We start from the raw sequence: 20,812 nt of genomic DNA on the forward strand, positions 1-20,812 counted from the left end.
GAGCAAGTTACACTCTTCTATCAGTAACTGACATAAATCAAACTGAACATTTATAATAACAATAAGCATTTTGTTTTTGCTAAACCATCACAAGAAGCCATGAAACTAACTGAGAAACAGCTCGTAATGCACGTTACTCCAATGGCAGCTTTTCAGTTACAAAGCCATCATTCTCTTTAAAGTCAGATTAAAAAGATGAAATAATTCATTGTGAATGAAAAGCAGTGGTTAACACATTTGCTTTACATATAAGACATCCCCAGTCTGACACTGAGGAGACATAAATCCAGCCTTGGGTGAGTGGGAGGGGTTATAAACCAGTGTATTCTTAGTGCAGGGCCCAGGCCTGTATGTTGTGTCAGGAAGGGCATCTGGTACAGAAACTGTGCCAAATCAAGTATGTGGATCCATCTGCTGTGGTGAAACCTCGGGGAATGAGGAAGCAGCTGAAAGATGATACATTGGTTAAACTAAAACTCCTGTTTGGCTTCAAAGTCGTGTAATGTTTTACACTGTGTGAGTTCTTTTGGAAAATAACATCTGTATTTTGACTAATATCTTATTATTCTAACTTTTATACTTATTTTTCTGCTCCTATTTTGGCATTATTTTCATACATCTTACTGATATTTCAAGAGTCAATTTGCAGTAACTTTTTTGTCCATCTTGGCAGGGAGAGCGAGGCTTGGAAGGGCCACGGGGACCCAGAGGACAGCCGGGTGCTGGAATCAAAGGAGACAAGGTGGAGTTTAAAGAGGCCTTAACTAAGGCGCCTGCTGAAAAGCCTTCACACAGCCATGAAGAGAAAGCCGGAGTCCTGTTGTGAAGAAGGCCATAAGTTGGCAGAGCCACGGATGAATGCATTCAGTGCAGTGTTATGTAGGAGGTCACAGTCCACAGATGATGAATCAAGGTCAAAGCATGGATAGTGTAGGAGGAGCGCAGTTTCACTGCTTGTGCTGATGAATGTGGAAAAGTTAGCCTGCAGTCAGGTACAGTCAGACATAGACATAAAGGTAAAGGTTTGTCTTTCAGGATGCGTTTGTAGAGCTTCACAGCCATCTGGCAGCATTTTAGCTCACAGACTTACAGACAAAGAAAGGCTGAGTTGATTTTTAGCTATGTAATTCTTTCTGCTACATGAAAAATCATTTCCCCCCCAAAAAAACTTTTTCGTTGTGATTTACACGGGTGTTCTCGACACCGATGTTGCTGACAGTTTTACCGTGGGCTTTGTAGTGAAGTTTATTGGAGGTAATCACAAAGTTTTCATGCAGTAATGACAAACACCGCCTGCAGGGTTCTCTGCATTACCATCATATATTTGTGATGTGATTATAACATGTGACAGATAAAAGGAAGTGAGGCAAAAGGAGCAGATGTCATCAAGTGTGGCCTATATTATTAATTCATTAAAATGCAGCGCTATAGAATTGTATACAGATGGGTGTTTTCCACATATAATAAATCACATTTCAGTGTGAGGCACTGTCAACCTATTAACATTTACATGTTGTTATCTGAACTTGTAGGGGGATTTTGGGCCACCGGGTCTTCCAGGGCTTGTCGGTCTCCCAGGACTAGGCATACAGGGTGAGAAGGCAAGTGTTGGACTCATAATATGATTCCCACAGTGGCTCTAATACATTGATTTTTTCATGTTTTTATAATCACAGTGGGCTTATATTGATTTTTTTTAATAGTTTTTTTTAATTGTTACTGTCACCATCCATGTTTTGACTTGTTAATGTAAGGCAATAGTGATGAACTGACAATTATCAATAACATAATGAGGAAAATGTATTGTTTAAGTAAGATACCATATGCAATATGACAGAAGTTTGTAGTTTATCAATGATTCTCAATCCAAGCGAAGCCCTTTTTTAGTGCTAAGGAGCGTGCAAACATTCCTGCCTGTGCACTACTGGCTCTGTTGTGCTGGCTCCGGGTCCAATGTGTAACTGATGCTACCAACATTAACAGGACGCTTACAGCCTCTTATTGCGTGTTTGTCTGGGTTTCCGGTGTTCTGACAAAATGTCCTACTTTGTCAAAACATCTTACCGTAGCGTAAATTTATAGTCATGTCAATCAATCTGTGCTACCTTATCAGAATATACTGCCTTACGTGGTTTATGCCTCCATCGTACATATCTATAGGTAGGACGCTTTGATGGCCAAATCACACTTATCAAAACGTGCTTCCTGCTTGGATTTATACAGTAAATAAAATGACCAATGTCAAGGTTCTTAGAAATTAAACAACGTTATCACTCAATTAACAAGTATGTAGTGCAATATTACTTTCTTCGACATAACAACGGAGCGTGGTGTCCACTAACTGCAGGAGGACTAAAATTAATTGACAAGGTTTACACTGTATGCCAGTTTACAGAAGTTTAGAAGTACTAAATCAAGACTTGAAATATGACTTCAATTGAGACTCCAAATTGGAGTATTTTTGCACAAATGAACGCATGTTAGCTTGAAAAGTTAACAAATTGACAACAGCTTAAGGAAAACAAGTATCAACTGTAATAAACTGTCAGTAAGAACAAGTAGGAGAGCTTGATAGGTAGGGTGTTTTGTCAGAACACCGGCAATGCGCAGAATTACCAAAATTAGAGAGGGGATAACCTAACATATGAAACAGGAAAAAACTGCTGTGTAATCCATTTATTCCACCAAAGTAACTGTATTCTAATTATCATCTATTTAAGCGGTAACTGTAACAGAATACAGTTACTCATATTTTGTATTTTAAATACGTAACGCCTGTTCGTGTATTCTGTAACTCCCCAATACTGACCACAGTAAACAATAATTCTGCCAAGATCTTCATTGTAGCACGTTCATTGAGAACAGGTCAATCTGACATTAGCATTTAGCTTAAATCATGCCCGTGCCAAAATAGAACACCTTCAAGCTGCTAGCATCAGTACAGGGAGTGCAGAATTATTAGGCAAGTTGTATTTTTGAGGAATAATTTTATTATTGAACAACAACCATGTTCTCAATGAACCCAAAAAACTCATTAATATCAAAGCTGAATGTTTTTGGAAGTAGTTTTTAGTTTGTTTTTAGTTTTAGCTATTTTAGGGGGATATCTGTGTGTGCAGGTGACTATTACTGTGCATAATTATTAGGCAACTTAACAAAAAACAAATATATACCCATTCCAATTATTTATTTTTACCAGTGAAACCAATATAACATCTCCACATTCACAAATATACATTTCTGACATTCAAAAACAAAACAAAAACAAATCAGCGACCAATATAGCCACCTTTCTTTGCAAGGACACTCAAAAGCCTGCCATCCATGGATTCTGTCAGTGTTTTGATCTGTTCACCATCAACATTGCGTGCAGCAGCAACCACAGCCTCCCAGACACTGTTCAGAGAGGTGTACTGTTTTCCCTCCTTGTAAATCTCACATTTGATGATGGACCACAGGTTCTCAATGGGGTTCAGATCAGGTGAACAAGGAGGCCATGTCATTAGTTTTTCTTCTTTTATACCCTTTCTTGCCAGCCACGCTGTGGAGTACTTGGACGCGTGTGATGGAGCATTGTCCTGCATGAAAATCATGTTTTTCTTGAAGGATGCAGACTTCTTCCTGTACCACTGCTTGAAGAAGGTGTCTTCCAGAAACTGGCAGTAGGACTGGGAGTTGAGCTTGACTCCATCCTCAACCCGAAAAGGCCCCACAAGCTCATCTTTGATGATACCAGCCCAAACCAGTACTCCACCTCCACCTTGCTGGTGTCTGAGTCGGACTGGAGTTCTCTGCCCTTTACCAATCCAGCCACGGGCCCATCCATCTGGCCCATCAAGACTCACTCTCATTTCATCAGTCCATAAAACCTTAGAAAAACCAGTCTTGAGATATTTCTTGGCCCAGTCTTGACGTTTCAGCTTGTGTGTCTTGTTCAGTGGTGGTCGTCTTTCAGCCTTTCTTACCTTGGCCATGTCTCTGAGTATTGCACACCTTGTGCTTTTGGGCACTCCAGTGATGTTGCAGCTCTGAAATATGGCCAAACTGGTGGCAAGTGGCATCTTGGCAGCTGCACGCTTGACTTTTCTCAGTTCATGGGCAGTTATTTTGCGCTTTGGTTTTTTCACACGCTTCTTGCGACCCTGTTGACTATTTTGAATAAAACGCTTGATTGTTCAATGATCACGCTTCAGAAGCTTTGCAATTTTGAGACTGCTGCATCCCTCTGCAAGATATCTCACTATTTTTGACTTTTCTGAGCCTGTCAAGTCCTTCTTTTGACCCATTTTGCCAAAGGAAAGGACGTTGCCTAATAATTATGCACACCTAATATAGGGTGTTGATGTCATTAGACCGCACCCCTTCTCATTACAGAGATGCACATCACCTAATATGCTTAATTGGGAGTAGGCTTTCGAGCCTATACAGCTTGGAGTAAGACAACATGCATGAAGAGGATGATGTGGACAAAATACTCATTTGCCTAATAATTCTGCACTCCCTGTATTTGTTTACTAATAAATAAATAAAGAAGCATCTGCTTTGAGCTACTTTTTCCCTATTCTTTGATAACAAATGACAGAAAATATGATTACATGGTGTTGCTTTATTAATACAAGCTTTTGATCAACAATCATAATTTAACCAACATGATGCAGAAGTGCATACAAATTCATGCTCTGACACAATAACCACAGCTAGTGGAAACTGTTGGCTGCTGACAGCTTAGCCAAAGAGTTTTTCACTGTCATCAAAACATCAGCTAATTGCTATCAGAACAGGTCTGGTTCTAGTTCACCATTCACTCACTTGTGGAAGAGAGGGAGACAGGTGTGCTCTCACACTGGGCTTTGTGTACAGCTGAAGTTATTTAAAGAAAAGGCTTCATAATAGGACTGAAAAAGTCTCCATTAATCACCTGATTATAGAAAATAATAAACCAGCCTACTGGAAGAAGAAAAACTTTTCATGCTAAACTGTTTTTAATTTTAATATGTGTTTAAACCAGAAACATATATTGCACTGAACCAATGAAATCATTTAAATTTTGTGTTAGAAGAAAAGTTTGCCTCCTTCTGATGTCCAAGAAAAAATTCTAATTACTCTGCCTTCAGCAAAAACACTCCCCGTTTACAGATTCCATTCAGGCTTCTTTTAATTACTGCATTTATTCATACCTGCAGGGCATAGAGGGTCCAAGGGGGCCACCGGGAAGCAGAGGTCCACCAGGAGAAGGCATGCCTGGGCCCAAGGTTTGTACATATGCTCAAAATCTTAGTGGTAATAACAAGGGGTCAGGATTTCTATGTGGAGGCCACAGAGTTTATAGTTGGAACTGGATCATATGACCCTGAAACGTCACATAGTTAAGTGGTATAATGCTTAGCAATGATGACTTAAACTGCAGGATCTGGCAAGCTGATTAATGATTTGATAGCCAAGCAAGCAAGGCTGATGCTTTTAGTCACATTTATCTCTATTGTACGTGTTCTGCTCTCAGCACTGAAGACAGAAATTAAAGGTTAACCTACAATTGGAGCGATACTGTATATCCACATAGATTATCAAGTGTACAACTGGGTGAGGATGTTAAATCAAAGTAAATTGAATGCTAAACTGACCAGGTACTCAGTCCGTCCTGTATTTTAAGCTGTTATGTAAACTTTCATTGCAAGTCTTCCTGGTGTCTCAGCATAAACGCTGGTGTGACCAGGCCTGTACAAAATAATGCCAGCAAGTATATTTTCTTAAAAAATACGTGGCTCTCTGGTAATAGTCCGCTTAGCAAATATTAACAATACTGGTGTAAGTATTTTAGTAATTACGACAAGATGTGAAGATGTTATTGCCTAACACAGGGAGACCAAGGGTTTCCAGGTGAAATTGGTGCTCCAGGGGAGAGAGGGGCTGGAGACCCTGGAGCTAAGGTGAGTTGAAACCATTTGGTAAAAACCCACATCAGCAGCAGTTATCAGTATACATTATTTAAAGTATTAAACATTCCCTCCATAAACTCATACAGAGCCACCAATCTGTCCTCAGGGTGAACCAGGATCATCAGGAATGCCAGGTTTGCCTGGGCTTCCAGGGGAGGATGGAGCCCCTGGACAGAAGGTAGTTTGAAGATGTTTTAACCTGAGCAAACGCAAAATGCAGTTTTTAAATGATCATTTTATTTATTAAGGGAAAAAGCTATCCAAATCTATCTCGCTGTACATGGTAATTAAATTTTCTGTTGTATCAAAAAATCCCTTAAGTAAAACCTGTCTGATCAAGTGAAGTAGGCTAAAAGGTCTCAAGAACCAATGCAGCATCCCATGATATATAGAAATTTTCTAAAGATAGTTGACATCTATCAGTTTGGGAAGGATTATATATCCATTTCTAAGGCTTTAGGACTCAATCAAACCACATTGAGCTCCATTATGAACAATGGTGGTATGATTGTCTGGGGATTTGCTCTTTTAGGAGCTGGACAACTTGCCTTAATTGATGAAACCATGAATTCTGCTATCTGTGAGAAAATCCTGAAGAGAATGTCCAGCCATCAGTTCATATCCTGAAGCTCAAGCCCACTTGGCTTACTCTGAATCACTCAAAAACAACCAAATGAAGGTTTTGGGTTTTTGAAAAGTCTCCAATTAAAAAGTTTGTGCAAAGAGTGAGCCAAGATTCTTCTGCATTGATATGAAAGACTCTGAAGAACTGCAATTCAGCAACTGCCAGTTGCTGAATTGCAGTTCTTACTAACAAGGGTGTTACAACCAGGTTAGCAATATCTATTATTACATTTTGTTTGATGATGTAAAACATGTAAGTATGACAAATAGGCAAAACATTAAAAAAAACAAAAACAGGATGGGGCCAAATACTTGGATGCATGTGTGTCTTTAGGGCGAGCCCGGAGCTATTGGCCTAAGAGGGCCAGATGGCGCTCCTGGAATTGGTATCCAAGGTGAAAAGGTAAAAAAGTAATATTCCATATTTCATTTTCCTGCAAGTCAGTAAGTAAGTCAGACCAGTGAGTATATTCCTGATGTGACCTTCAAGGGTGACCAAGGCCAAAGAGGAATCAGAGGCTTGACTGGGCCGCCAGGCATTGCTGGACCCTCAGGACCAAAGGTGAGCAATCATTAGGCCATCATTAACATTTACCTGGAAAGAGATAATGAGAAAATATCCTCTGTACGTTTTTGGTCTTAACCAGTTTTCATACAATAAACTTTGTCAGGGAGAACCAGGAGCGCAAGGCAGGCTGGGTTTGCCTGGTCCTCCAGGACGCTTCATCACTGGACCCAAGGTATAAGATTCAGTTTTACTGAGCCATCAGTGTAAGACTGCGGAGATTCGTCATGTTTTCTTCACATTTTCACAAAATATGTGGTTATTATTTTAGGTTGTTCCAAGACTCTTTGTAGAAAGAAACATTGATTCTCCTGATGCACGTAAACTTGTTATTGGCATTATTGTTATTGTACTACATACATACTACATTATTGTAGAATCTCTGCTGTGATTTGGCACTATATAAATAAAACTGAATTGAATTGAATTAGTATGTTTTGTTCGTAGCATTAACCCATTATTAAACAATATTATCAGTGGTAGAAGTCTTTAATTTGCTTCTAAGTAGCAACAGCACAGTTGCACAATGTTCTACATTTTATATTGTATATACAGTGTCTATTAAAGTTAACCTTTTTATATTAGATGTACAACATCCATGTTGCACATCTATGTACAACCTTCTGTACTAAGGGGCAGCTTTGTTACTAAAAATGTGTTGTAGGGTGATCCTGGTCCAAATGGCCCTCCTGGTCCAGTTGGGGAGACTGGCTATGGACTTCCTGGTCCTAAGGTAAAACTGATATTATTATTCTCTGGTTGAAAAAGAAATACACATATAAATATGTATTGCATTTCTATTGGGTGCCTGCCTGTAGAAACAAGCATGAGTCAGATTTTCGAACAAACACATTTAAACATGTGCTGAGTGCGTCCAAATCTGGAAAAGAATCAATAATCAAACAAGTAATGAGGGGCAGATCAGGAAACACGTGTTTGTGCTTTCATCATCAAGGCCATTTACAGTCCATCTAGAAAGAACAGAGAATATGTCAAAAATTAGGATGGGAAGCACAGCTGTACATCCTGTCATGCTTTCCATACGCTAACATTTGCTGAAAATCTCAGCTAATAAAATGCTACAACCTGTTTTTATGTTTTGCTCAATACTTAACCCTCTCAGGCTCAAATTAAGTTTTTGTTGCTAATGCACAAAAGAATACCTGCAGTGGTACTTCTAAGTAAAAAAAAACCTCATAAAATATGTATGTGGGGTAATCAGGTTGTTAGCTTTTACTTGTTGCAAATCTGCAACGCCTGCCTTGAGAGGGTTAATATAAGGGACCAAGCAAAGGAGCATATGTGTCCACTTTAGTTTGTTTTGCAAGTCTGTAAATCTCTTTGTATCCTTTGTATGAATGAATTATTGATTCCTATGTATCTGCCTCCTGTAGGGTGACCGAGGAGATCGAGGCCCTCCAGGCCCATTTGGTCCCAAAGGAGACGGCTATCCTGGCCCCATGGTGAGGAGCTGATTTAGACAATGACATATGTCTCCTCATAAATCTGTACACCCATACCTTTCATCTGCATACTATATCTAGTCCTCCATCCATCTAGCATTTGCCTCTCTTGTACTGCCGCTCAGTTCCAACCCTCTATCAATCAGTGAGACATTTATAACCCAACTTTACAGTAGGTGGCCCTTACACATATCCTGAGTATGTTTCCTTTAACTTAAACCAGAGGGAGATGAAATTAACATGACTTTCATTAAGGGCAGTAAGAATAAAGGTGGTGCCTTAAAAAAATAAGAAAAAAAATCACTTACTATATTTTACTTTCTCATTGAGGGTTGGATATGAAGATTGAAACCAAATGTTTGGTCTGTAAACCAGATGCTTAGCTTACCTTAGCATAAAGTCCGGGAACAATGAGAAGCCGCTAACCTGGTGCTGTCCAAAGGTAACAAAATCCCCCTGTGGTGCTAACTGTTCCAATTTTTACACATTAAATCCTGTTTTATTGCATTATTTTATAAAAGCCAGACAATTTCTTATTCAATTTCAAGTATTATACTCTGCTTGTTTCAGAGTACAATATTAACTTACTCTTCTTTCTGGAAATCCATACTTAAGTTAGCTTTTTGCTTTTTCAGGGTCCTCCTGGGCTGCCTGGACTTCCAGGAGAACCTGGGCCGGAGGGAGTGGGCGTTCCTGGACCGAAGGTGAGAATGTGGATCCATAAGATAGAACTTTCCAGCGTGCATTTCTTTCAAATGTCAGTGTAAAGTTGGGTCTTTGTTTAAAAAAAGTTGAGAATTATAGTAAGGTTACAGTAGGTTTCCACACTTTCCAGCAGACTTTGTGGTTTGTACAAAGGTCCCAGTATAGTGATGTGTTGGTAATTTGCAGGTCTACATAGTCATTTTAAAAATATGTCTACACACTAAAGCTATATGAAATCAATTCACTTCCATTTTCAAATCAATTTTATTTATATAGCACCAAATTACAACAACAGTTGATGTGCTTAAAATTGTAAGGTAATGACGAAACAGTACTGCAGAAAAACCCCAACATTAAGACAATACCCTATCAGCACACACTTGGCAACACTGGGAAGGAAAAAACATAGGAACTATGCTAAAGGACCAGCAACAGCACAAACATGAATAACAGAAGCCCACATTAACAGTTGTTGCTGTTTATGATGCTTCCCGCAGGTTCAGTATACAATTATAACATGTAGACATGCGGTCTGCAAAGCTCCTGGATCTGTCATACAGTATTGTGATGATAGTTAGTCACTGCTTATAAACATTATGGAATTCATTATTGGTTTGAATGCAAAATTCAATCAAAAATGTACCATGTTTCAAAAATCTTGTAGGATGTAAACCTTATATGACATAGATGGTTCTTTCTGTGAGGTCAGAATTTAGAGCCAAAGCCATTGTCAAGTCCTGGTAAGATGAATTTCCAAGTTGTGTTTGAATCTGCACTGAAGATAAGTGAGATTATCTCACCATTGAAAGATTTGGTCTTTTGTTTAGGGAAGCTAATTAAGGGAAACACGATTTTAGTCAGTGCACGAGTTTGTTTGACAGATTGTAAATTGCTGTGCTGTCAGTGTTCATCTATCTTTGCTGTGCATTCATCTTTGCAGGGCGATATTGGATTTCGAGGGTTGCCTGGTTTACCAGGACTTCCAGGTGAAGGCCTCCCAGGACCTCTGGTAAATTTAAAACCTTTACATTTTTCAAATCTTTAACCTCTGCTGTTTTAAGCAACTCCCTTTTACCTGTTTTGTAATCAGAAATATTATAATATTATTCATTTTTATTTGGTTTTTTATTTGGTTTATGGGAACATGAGCCGAGGACAACATTCTAAGATGTTTACTTGAGAGGAGCCTTTTTCAAATTTCTCCTAAGTACTGCCAGATGGTTGTGACTGAGTTACATTCTCTGAAGAATAACAGGTTGAAAAAAAAAACACAGTGCATCGTCTTCTGTGCAAACATGCCCACAACTGGGCTGCTTGTTCATTTTTTGGTGGCATTTATCGTGATTTTTCCAACAGCACTGTGACACATGGGTGCAGGGTGTGAATCTCCACAGACATATGTGTCTGATGAGAAACACTTGGCCTAACAGGCCTTACTAAAAGAACACCCGGCACCCCGCATGTCCTCACATATCATATCCAGATTCCCCACAGGCTTCAGGCCACTGTCTGTGCAGGTCCGAGCTCTGTCAAAGTCATGCAGCAGTAGGCAGGTTTTAATTGAAGACGCAAATAATAGGAAAAAATGGGAAAGCAGAGCACACTGACACTTATCAGCTCTTGTCCGTGCTGAGAAAATGGTGATGTGAAACATTCACAACAACACTGGTAACCTTGAAGTTGCTGCTCTTTATTACAAGAATACAAAGTGTGTTTCATACTCTTATAGATAAAGTAAATTTTTTGTTGGGTTGAGTTATTAATTGCACATGTGATATATATAGCTGCTATTGCCTTTTCTCACATTATGAAGTCAACCCAAACAGGAAATGTATTACAGTCAAAATCTTTTGTGGGTCATGACATCAGATAATTTCTTGGATTAAGCTGTTTTCACAGATGCACTGCAGCCCAGAAATCGAGTTGTCATAGCAGCATACAGACAACAAAGCATTCAAAGTAGAGGAGTGTACACATGTCACACATGCATGTGCAAGATTGAGTTGTGTATGTTTTCTAATCAAAATCAGTAATCTTATTTTACTTATTTTCTTTTTTTTAAGCCATTCAAGAAAAATTGAGGATATTTTGCCAACTTTAAGCTTTAATACTGAACACAGACAAGAGAAAACACATTACTGAATTCACTTTGGAGTTTGATGATAACTGGTAGCTGCACGTGACTTGAATTTGCTGTAGTCATGACTAGTTGACATTCAGTCATGACTACAGCAAAAGGCTTAAGTAATAGAGTATTGTTCCTGGCTTTTTTAATAACATTCCACCTGACAGGTGTCTCCCTGCCTACACCTCGCCACAGGTGGAGCCTGTATACTTATGTGAACAGCAAGTCAGCAGGTCTGCTGCCTTGACCCCAGTAACTGTGCCATTTGTATGGCTGCAACAAATATTTCTTTCATAAATTACAAATCTGCTTTTTTGTCACATTGTAGCTATTTTGTAACTGACCTTGAGCTGTAGTTATATAAGCAACATGTTTTGACTTGCAGGGTAACCCTGGGAGACCTGGTCCACCTGGGCCAACAGGTCCTCAAGGGCAAGGAGTTCAAGGGCCAAAGGTAGGCTGTAATTTATTGTCCTTGATAGACATTCACATATCTATAAAATATCAAGACATCCAGGGCTCTGTGTACTACCTAAACCTGTAAGTATCTATCACAAGCTGTAACACAACTGCCTTGTGTGTTTGATTCAGGGTGAACAGGGGGCCCAGGGTGTGGTAGGACCAAGAGGAATACCTGGAGAAGGCTTTCCTGGAGCTAAAGTCAGTTACTGTGTTACCCGGGACTGAATGTGGGGTTGTGAGCATTTATAATTCTTTGAGTGCTGATGTTTTGCAATGTGGTGTGCAACAGGGTGATCGAGGTTTGACAGGGGAGAGGGGGCTGAAGGGGATCAAAGGAGATGTAGGAGACCCTGGAACCCCAGGGCAACCTGTGAGTGACGCTAATGATTCCTTCATGTCTCACTTTGTTGTGTTCTGTTTTGTGATGGCTGGGGAGAGGGCTCCAACCCCTGAACCTGCTCCTATTCTGCTTGTTATCGCTACTGACATTTGTCTGCCCCATGAAACTGGAAGATTTGCAGAAACAGTGACACTTTGTGAATAAACGTTTTTTAATATTTTTGATCCTAGGGCCGACTCGGTGCCAAAGGTGAAGCTGGCCTCACTGTGAGTGTCATGTGTTCATATCTGTATCGTTTTACTTTTTGTGATTATCCATATGCTTATATTGTGTATTCATTGCAGAGAGAAGACGTCATTCGATTGATCAAAGAGATCTGTGGTAAAATATCTTTTGATAGCATAAATATTGTAGTAGATTTAATTTCTCAATGAAAGCCACTGTGTCATCTGATCTGTAAAGTGCTGGATCCAGTTCCACAGACTGGAACTCATCAATGTGACATTTCCGCCATGATCTCATATGTTGATGTGATGTGATTCTAGGATGTGGGATCAAGTGTAAGGAGAGGCCTATGGAGCTGGTGTTTGTCATTGACAGCTCAGAGAGTGTGGGGCCTGAGAACTTTGAAATCATCAAGGACTTTGTGAATGCATTAGTGGACCGGGTAACAGTGGGCCGAAACGCCACCAGGATTGGCCTGGTCCTGTACAGCCTTGAGGTGAGAACTGTATTCAACTTGGCCCGCTATGTCACCAAACAGGATGTCAAGAATGCAATCAGAAACATCCCATATATGGGAGAGGGCACCTACACTGGTACCGCTATCCGCAAGGCGACGCAGGAGGTCTTCCATAGTTCACGTTTGGGAGTAAGCAAAGTGGCCATCGTGATTACTGATGGGCAAACCGACAAGCGAGAACCAGTGAAGCTGGATATAGCTGTGCGAGAAGCACACGCTGCCAATATTGAGATGTTTGCCCTGGGGATCGTTAACACCTCAGACCCAACGCAGGCCGAATTCCTGAAAGAACTGAATCTAATCGCATCTGATCCAGACACGGAGCACATGTTCCTCATTGATGACTTCAACACCCTGCCAGGTAAGAGGCATTTTCTTTACTTACCCTTAATATGAGTCTTTGTTAATGAGTTGAGTTGCTTGCTGATTGTATTCTGATTATATTCCTATAGAACAGGAATGATGTCTTTGTAAAAAGCAACATAAATGTGATTTTCGGTGATTTATTACAGCTAACTGTAATAAAGCATTCTTCAGCAGCATCCTTCACAAAATGTGAAGAATTGACTGAAGTATTGTGATAATATCCCTAAGGAACTGAGACAAGAATTCTAAAATTAAAATAAAATAATATCCTCTGGCAAATTAGTTGTATTCATTCAGCACAGCCAAAATAGCATGAAAAAACCCCCGTAATGGCACAAAATGTCCCCAGGATTACCTTAGGGATGTCGTATTGTGAGTTGCCTGGTGATTCCCGCCTGTAGTGAACCAATTTTTAAAAAATAGATTTTTCCATTTTTATACGGATCCATTTATATGTGAAGTGCTTGTGTGACTTGAAATCTACAATTTTTGTGTTATATTATTAAAAAATCATATCTTAACTTATATCTTATACAAGCTATTTTAGACACCTATTTAGCGCACGTTTATGTACCCTATAGTTACATTTACTTTTTTTTTTTAACAATGCACCAAGTCTAACTACAGATATGCAAGTCACATATACTCATTATTATTTAATCTAGGCAGAATAACCTCATAGTGGTTTCAAATCTCATTAGCGTTCTGATCTTCCACTGTTAGTTGGTTAGTTTGTGGTTAGCCCTACTGTCTGTGGCAATCCATAATTTAGCATTCTATGTTGATGTGAGTGACAATTTGAAGAAATAATGGATTATGCATCTTCAATAACACTTCTGAAGAGCTTAACCTAAACCAGCCAGCTACTGTACTTTTGCACACTTAGCCAGTTTGGTTTCACTGTAGCTTTGCACGTTACTGGAGCAAAAGTAGGCATTATTATAATGAATGTAGTGTGTTCACGACCCGGAATCTGCTAATTAGCAGAAGGCAAAGCTTTATAAAGGCATGGGCGATAGGAATGTTTATTTCTCAAGTTTTATCTGTTACTGGCACTAAATGAAGTATATTAGTATTCCACCTCTGCATATGACCTGTATGTTTGTTTGTGCACAAAATTAATGCAAAGCCATCTGATAGTTAGAAATTTAACAGAAAAGAATTCCTAAAAAAATCTTTTAGGCTATGTCTGGCGAGCGAATAGTGACAAAACAGTAATTAGTTAAATCCTTTTTCCTAGTTCCTAACTTCTGTGTCTTTGTGTCACAGCCCTCGAATCCAAGCTGGTCAGCCAGTTCTGTGAAGATGAGAATGGAGCCCTAATATATAACAGAATAACTAATGGCTACAACGGCTATGGAAACAATGGTTATAATGGGAACAAAAATTTAATCAATGGAAAGTATGCTACTGGTGGCTATGGGTACAGGCCTGTGACCCAACCGGAAGTAGAGAATGGACGTCAGACTGGTATCAACACTGGTATCAGCACACACAGCCATGGAGGAATGATAGAGACCACCCAGCATGAGATTAAAGGATCCAACAAAGTACATGTATGAAAACAAGAATACATCTTTATATGTACATTACACACATTTATTATTCTAACAACTGGTTTCTGTTTTTTTCCTCAATAGGAAGGAGGGGTGCAGCGTGGGGACACATTTACCCACAGCACCTCAGACAAACATCTCTCTCCATCCAGGGAACACTCTTCATCGTCATCATCATCTTCATCCACAAGCATAAGTACAACATCCTCCGGTGTTTCTGTACAGTATGTACCTGTACCAAGGCCAGTTCTTCCCAAAGGTATATGAAGTCCAATACTCTGCTCTACTTTTCTATCTTTCTTATGAGCAAAATTATTTTTATTACAGAGATCCAAAATAAATAAATTCCCTCACTGCAAAGACATACCATGAGCAAAAATTCAGTTAGGACCTCAATATTTAAAAGACAATACACATACTATGTGTATCTGCCCTCACATACATATGAACTCGATTGATGTCCCATTCATAAACAATAGGGTTTAATATGACATTCAATTCAGTTTTATTTATACAAGGCCAAATCACAACAACAGTCGCCTCAAGGTAGACCCTACAATAATACATGCAGAGAAAAACCCAACAATCATATGATCCCCTATGAGCAAGTGGTTTGGCAACAGTGGGAAGGAAAAACTCCCTTTTAACAGGAAGAAGCCTCCAGCAGAAACAGGCTCAGGGAGGGGCGGCCAGATGCCACGACCGACTGGGGTGAGAGAAGGAAGACAGGATAAAAGACATTGGCCAAACCTTTGCAGCTGTTTCAACTCTTCTGGAAAGGTCCAATAAAGTGCGACTCTCAGTGTGACTGTGGCCCAAGGTGTTACAATCAATGCAGTATATTTACAAGGTTAAATAGAGCTAAAGGTTAGCAATAAGTTAGCTAGCTAGTTGACATGTTAAAATGATATGTCACGCTATAACTAAACTATTTTTTTTCTAAATGTACATTATCCTTAATTAAGGACACGAGAGGAGGATAATACTTTATTTATCACATGATAGGAAAATTCTTTATCTTTTAATAACTTTGGACTAATGGCAGCTTTCAGAGTTACTTAAAATACTTAAAATGGACCTAAAATGATACGCCACCTCATGGCCACAGTATTTTTTTGTGACATGAATATTTTTTGTAAGAACCTGCAAACAGATGTTAATGTCAACAACCGAAATGAATAATGGCACAGAAAATTACTTATGATATCAGATAATTACTGAAATCCAAACCTCTGCCTTCAGTGTGGGGGTGGTACATAATAATCCGTTCATGTTTAAATGTTTTCTGTGTTTTGCACCCTGTTATATTTTTGTCCGTATAGTGCTGATAGCAGTATAGTATAGTGCTGATAAGGGATAGTGACACTGGGGCATTAAACGAATAGTCAGCAATCTCAGTTTTGAGATGGCTGCAAATGTGGTGTGATGACACCTGATGGAGTAGATGAAGCTCCTTTGGAGTTCTAGTCCAGTGTGCTTTGAGTACAGGCAGCAGAAAGGGAGCAGCTTTCGTTGATGTGGCCTTTCTGCTGTGTGTGCAGCAAGGTGAAGAACAGGGAAGCCAATTATTTTTGATGCAGTGTGGCTGATTTTGTGCAATCTGCTCTTTTCTGACAGCATGGTGAAGAAACGGAGCAGAAAGGGCCACTCTGAGGTTAGATTAGGTGGAAACGAGTTCTCTCATTCATATGACATCTTCTCCTGCAGAGACTGTCCCCTTGGACCCCCGCTGTGGCTTGGTTCTGGACCAAGGCACGTGCAGGGACTACAGCATCCGCTGGTACTATGACAAACAAGCAAACGCGTGCGCCCAGTTCTGGTACGGAGGCTGCAATGGCAACAAAAATCGATTTGACACAGAGGACGAGTGCAAGAGGACATGTGTGGAAGTCAGATCAACTGGTATGCTCTCATGATTTATGTCAGCCATATTTTTGTCTTTTATGTCTTTCACACCTTGCTGCTTTATTTGCCTATTTCATGACTGAAATATTGAGGCTTTGACACTCCGCTTCGATCCAAATGTTTGGGAGTATTGACTTTCTCATATATTTTTTTTCCAGGTGGCTGAGTGAGGGCATCCGTCACACATCTGCCTACATTTCGAGGAGGGGCAGCTATGACCAGCCATTTTTCACAGGGTTATGTGAAGTTTTAGCATAATTCTCAGGCATATACATGTACACTGATGTTCTGTATCATCTCCACATTTTTGCCTCCTCCTCCAGGATCTCTTGTAATTACAGTGAAAAAAAGGAACGTAGCATGGATAGATAGGGCAGGAGATCATCCGTCTTCTCTCAGGAATACAGATGAGGGCTGGCTCGTAGCGTGTTAGGAGTTCCAGAGGACTTGACATACCCACAGATCATTTTTTTCATACAAAGCCTGAGTGCTGCAAACGTGTTGAAAAGATGGACTATAACTAATAACTCCAGTGCTTCATGACTTGTCATATAGATTTAATTTCCTTACTCAATCACTCTGAGGTCTATTAGTACATATTCACAAAAAACTAAAAACACACAGTAGAGATGAAGCTTCTCATCCCTTGTATCGATCAAATATAGTTTTTTTTTCTTTTCATATATATGATTCCTAACTTTATGGAATCTTTTTGAGCATTTGAATGTGTTTTTTCTTAGATTTACTGAATGAAAAATGTTTACACTGTTTCACTTCACAAGCTGTAACAATAATGGAAATACATGCATGTATACTCACACACACTGCCCTCTACTGGGTAACAAGTATTAATGTCATAACTGACGTCTGCTGTATGAGCAGAAAACCTACTGTTGAGCACCCCATCTTTGTTGCAAGGCTATACTGACTGCATTCATACATACTGTACTAAGTGCTACATGGTCATCATTTAATATCAAACATTTTTTAATTAATCATTTCTAAAGTAATATGTGTAAAATGCACCAACGTTATTGTATAAACATGATTTGGAGTATGGGGGTATTTTTTCTAAAATAAAGCTGACTTTTATTCTTTTCCAATGTCTATATTTTATTTAAGCCTTCCTAAAAATCCCAAAATTGATCATATAAAAAGTGTCCTAACATCGGCATTTGTAGTATTTATTAATATTATTAGGAGAAACATTTTGACTGAGGATGTTTAAAGTTTGGAACATGTTTCATGTTATCAGTGCGTCGATTCAACGGTTCATCAAGGCTCATAATAAAACCAAATTGCTTTTAGCGTAGCAGTTCATGGTTCTTGATGGTTAATGGTTCAGATATGAACATTAACATAGGCTTTCATAGACTGAATATAAAAGATGGAATGCTCTGTGACTATTTTCATGATGACTTCATGAGCTCCATCAATTATGTTAAGTCACATTAAATACAACATGAAATTATTTTTGTAAATGTTGGTCAGCATTGGTCAGAAAGGAGAGTAAATCAGGTAATGTACCAAGAGTGGGTGATGTCCATTGGTTTCACAGTCAAATCATCTCCACAGTTGGGATGCCCCATTTGAAAAGGGTAAAACTTTGTTTGTGATCACTGCTGGCTTTATTATTACCGCAGCCCTGTAACCATTTATATTTGTGTTGAAAAACACCAGAATCTGGGCAATGTTCTTCTGACGATACGCGATCATAGGGAAAAAAACCTCTGCATTGGCGCTGGTACAGAATATAAATAGCTTCCTGTTTAAACTTCTTCTAAGTGATCGCTAAGGGTTTTACATCTTTCTGTTGCAACATTCTCCTCTCTGTAATCGGTTATATATTGAAATGCCTGTACATGTCTTCAACCTGGGCATGCTTTGTGTGCCAGGTTACAAAGGCCCTGGTGGGTGACCGACCGAAACAACTCCATCTTTTATAAAACAAGTAAGCACCCAACGAGAATAAGGGGCCAGTCAGAGTAAAATATAATTTAATTTTGATCCACTTTCCCCAACAGTAATTTTTATACAGTCCCTTAATACCCTGGACAAATGGCTACTTAAATGTGATTTCAATATGGTGTAAGTGTGCATAATTAACCTCCTGTGGCTTTAGGGAAGTGGCAGAGTCAGCTCTATCCTTCTCCTTAAATTACATTAGACACTCCTCGACAAGTGGCATAGTGTGATCTATCTTTAGCGCTGCCCACGGGAGAAATGTTACCTAACTCTACACACTCCTCACTTTATCAGGCAACAGGAATAAGACTCATATTGATTCAGACGCACCAGTAATTACCTTTTTTAATTGGCATTTTAACATCTTGTAGTAACTTCTGCGGTGTGACCATCCATCCATTCAAGACCAAGGAGATCAAATAAATGTTTTCATTTTAAAATCATCTTGGTGAATGGAAGAGTGTTTTAAAAGGTTCAATAGCGGAGTGCCACACACACATGCTGACACATACCAACAGCCAACAAGGAAAGTGCTGAATAATGCTGATTGGTGGAAAGAAGTTCTTCTAGAGACAATTTTTGCTGTCATTATGCAAAATTCACTCATATCAATAGACTCCTGCTCATGTGAGTAATTTACAAGAACTTGCCACATTAGCTTATTATTATCCTGAATTTTTTGTGTTCTCTGTAAAGTGCACAAATGCACGTTACAAATGACCCATTTGTGGTGGACTATCAGTCTGCTGTAATCAATTAGCATTTGATTTCCATGAATTGATTTTGAATTTCATTTCTTTTCATTTCTCGTCAATATTTTTCTGTTTGACTTCGAGCTCAGATATTAGCATAAATATAAATGTTAATATTGTCAGTTAAAGTGAATTGTTGATGCTATCTCCATCCATCCATCTTCTTCTGCTTATCCAGGGCCAGGTCGCGGGGGCTGCAGCCTAAGTAGAGAAGCCCAGACCTCCCTCTCCCCAGCTACCTCCTCCAGGTTGTCTGGGGGAACACCAAGAGGTATATAATCTCTCCAGCATGTCCTGGTTCTGCCCCAGGGCTTCTTCCCGGTGGGACATAACACCTCACCCAGGAGGTGTCCAGGAGGCATCCTCGTCAGATGCCCAAACCACCTCAACTGGCTCCTTTTGATGTGGAGGAGTAGTGACTCTACTCTGAGCCCCTCCCAGATGGCTGAACTTCCCAGCCACTCTTCAGAGGAAGCCCATTTGTGCTGCTTGCCAGGCATAGCCCGAAAAAGGGACATGGGCAGGGGTGCGCATAAGTGGTCCGCAGGTGCGCATGCGCTGTCAAAATAAAAAACGCGCACCAGATAAGAAGTTGCAATGTCAGAAGGAGTCTGAACCGCAAAAGAAGCGCTTCTGACATTTGTTTGGAGGTGGAGGAACACCAAAGTAATTGCTTAAAGGAGCTTGCTTCTTCGACATCTTTAAGTGTTCTAAACAAATGTTTGTCCTCCTCCAGAAAATTTAATGTATGCAAACATGCGCTGCAACTTCTTATCTGGTGTGCGTCTTTTATTTTGAAAGTGCATGCGCACCTGCAGACCACTTATGTGCACCCCTGGACATGGGCCCATCTTCCTGCAGGCCCACCGCAGGAGGCACTGTAGGGGTCGGGTGCATTGTGAGCGGTGGCCAGGAGTGGAGGCCCTGGCGGTCCAATCCCCAGCTACCAAGACTTGATGCAATACTATAATGTTAAAATACATCAAACAGAAAAACCTACTCACAGTTAAACACAGGTGGTTTTCATTTGGAACGAAGTTCACCTGAAAGTTCTTGTGTGAGTATCATACTATCTCATTTCATAAGCCTAAAAAAAGCACTGATAGCACTTTTCTTTTATTATCATAGGTTTACTTATTTAGGCTACTTTTTTACTATGATAAAACAAGAACTTAAGAAGGATGGTATCATAACGTTGGGGGAATCTTTTGGTCCTAGGTTCAGATGTGCCACAATTTAAAACTGACTTTATATTATCTGCAAAATCTGATATCAATAATATAATGCGAAGCAATGGAAATTGGAG

The 20,812-nt window shown here is 39.7% G+C and overlaps 1 protein-coding gene across 2 annotated transcripts in view; it reads left to right on the forward strand.

Annotated features, from left to right (window-relative positions):
• Nucleotides 1-17,887, forward strand: part of LOC101477258 (uncharacterized) — a 33,579-nt gene extending 15,692 nt beyond the window's left edge. Inside the window, exons 15-36 of one of the 2 annotated variants that reach the window (XM_004570402.4) lie at nucleotides 674-742; nucleotides 1,533-1,601; nucleotides 5,184-5,252; nucleotides 5,859-5,927; nucleotides 6,043-6,114; nucleotides 6,895-6,963; nucleotides 7,051-7,122; nucleotides 7,232-7,300; nucleotides 7,790-7,858; nucleotides 8,520-8,588; nucleotides 9,224-9,292; nucleotides 10,234-10,302; nucleotides 11,804-11,872; nucleotides 12,010-12,078; nucleotides 12,170-12,250; nucleotides 12,451-12,486; nucleotides 12,565-12,601; nucleotides 12,766-13,323; nucleotides 14,598-14,884; nucleotides 14,969-15,143; nucleotides 16,592-16,786; nucleotides 16,948-17,887. In XM_004570402.4, the coding sequence (XP_004570459.1) occupies nucleotides 674-742; nucleotides 1,533-1,601; nucleotides 5,184-5,252; nucleotides 5,859-5,927; nucleotides 6,043-6,114; nucleotides 6,895-6,963; nucleotides 7,051-7,122; nucleotides 7,232-7,300; nucleotides 7,790-7,858; nucleotides 8,520-8,588; nucleotides 9,224-9,292; nucleotides 10,234-10,302; nucleotides 11,804-11,872; nucleotides 12,010-12,078; nucleotides 12,170-12,250; nucleotides 12,451-12,486; nucleotides 12,565-12,601; nucleotides 12,766-13,323; nucleotides 14,598-14,884; nucleotides 14,969-15,143; nucleotides 16,592-16,786; nucleotides 16,948-16,955 (2,349 nt within the window). In that variant the 3' untranslated portion in view covers nucleotides 16,956-17,887. The remainder of the gene's footprint in view (nucleotides 1-673; nucleotides 743-1,532; nucleotides 1,602-5,183; nucleotides 5,253-5,858; nucleotides 5,928-6,042; nucleotides 6,115-6,894; nucleotides 6,964-7,050; nucleotides 7,123-7,231; nucleotides 7,301-7,789; nucleotides 7,859-8,519; nucleotides 8,589-9,223; nucleotides 9,293-10,233; nucleotides 10,303-11,803; nucleotides 11,873-12,009; nucleotides 12,079-12,169; nucleotides 12,251-12,450; nucleotides 12,487-12,564; nucleotides 12,602-12,765; nucleotides 13,324-14,597; nucleotides 14,885-14,968; nucleotides 15,144-16,591; nucleotides 16,787-16,947) is intronic. The other variant, XM_004570403.4, reaches the window with a different exon arrangement.
• The last annotated feature ends 2,925 nt before the right edge of the window (nucleotides 17,888-20,812 follow it).

This window comes from Maylandia zebra, linkage group LG23 (genome assembly GCF_041146795.1).
Source record: "Maylandia zebra isolate NMK-2024a linkage group LG23, Mzebra_GT3a, whole genome shotgun sequence".
NCBI classification, from domain to species: Eukaryota; Metazoa; Chordata; class Actinopteri; order Cichliformes; family Cichlidae; genus Maylandia; species Maylandia zebra.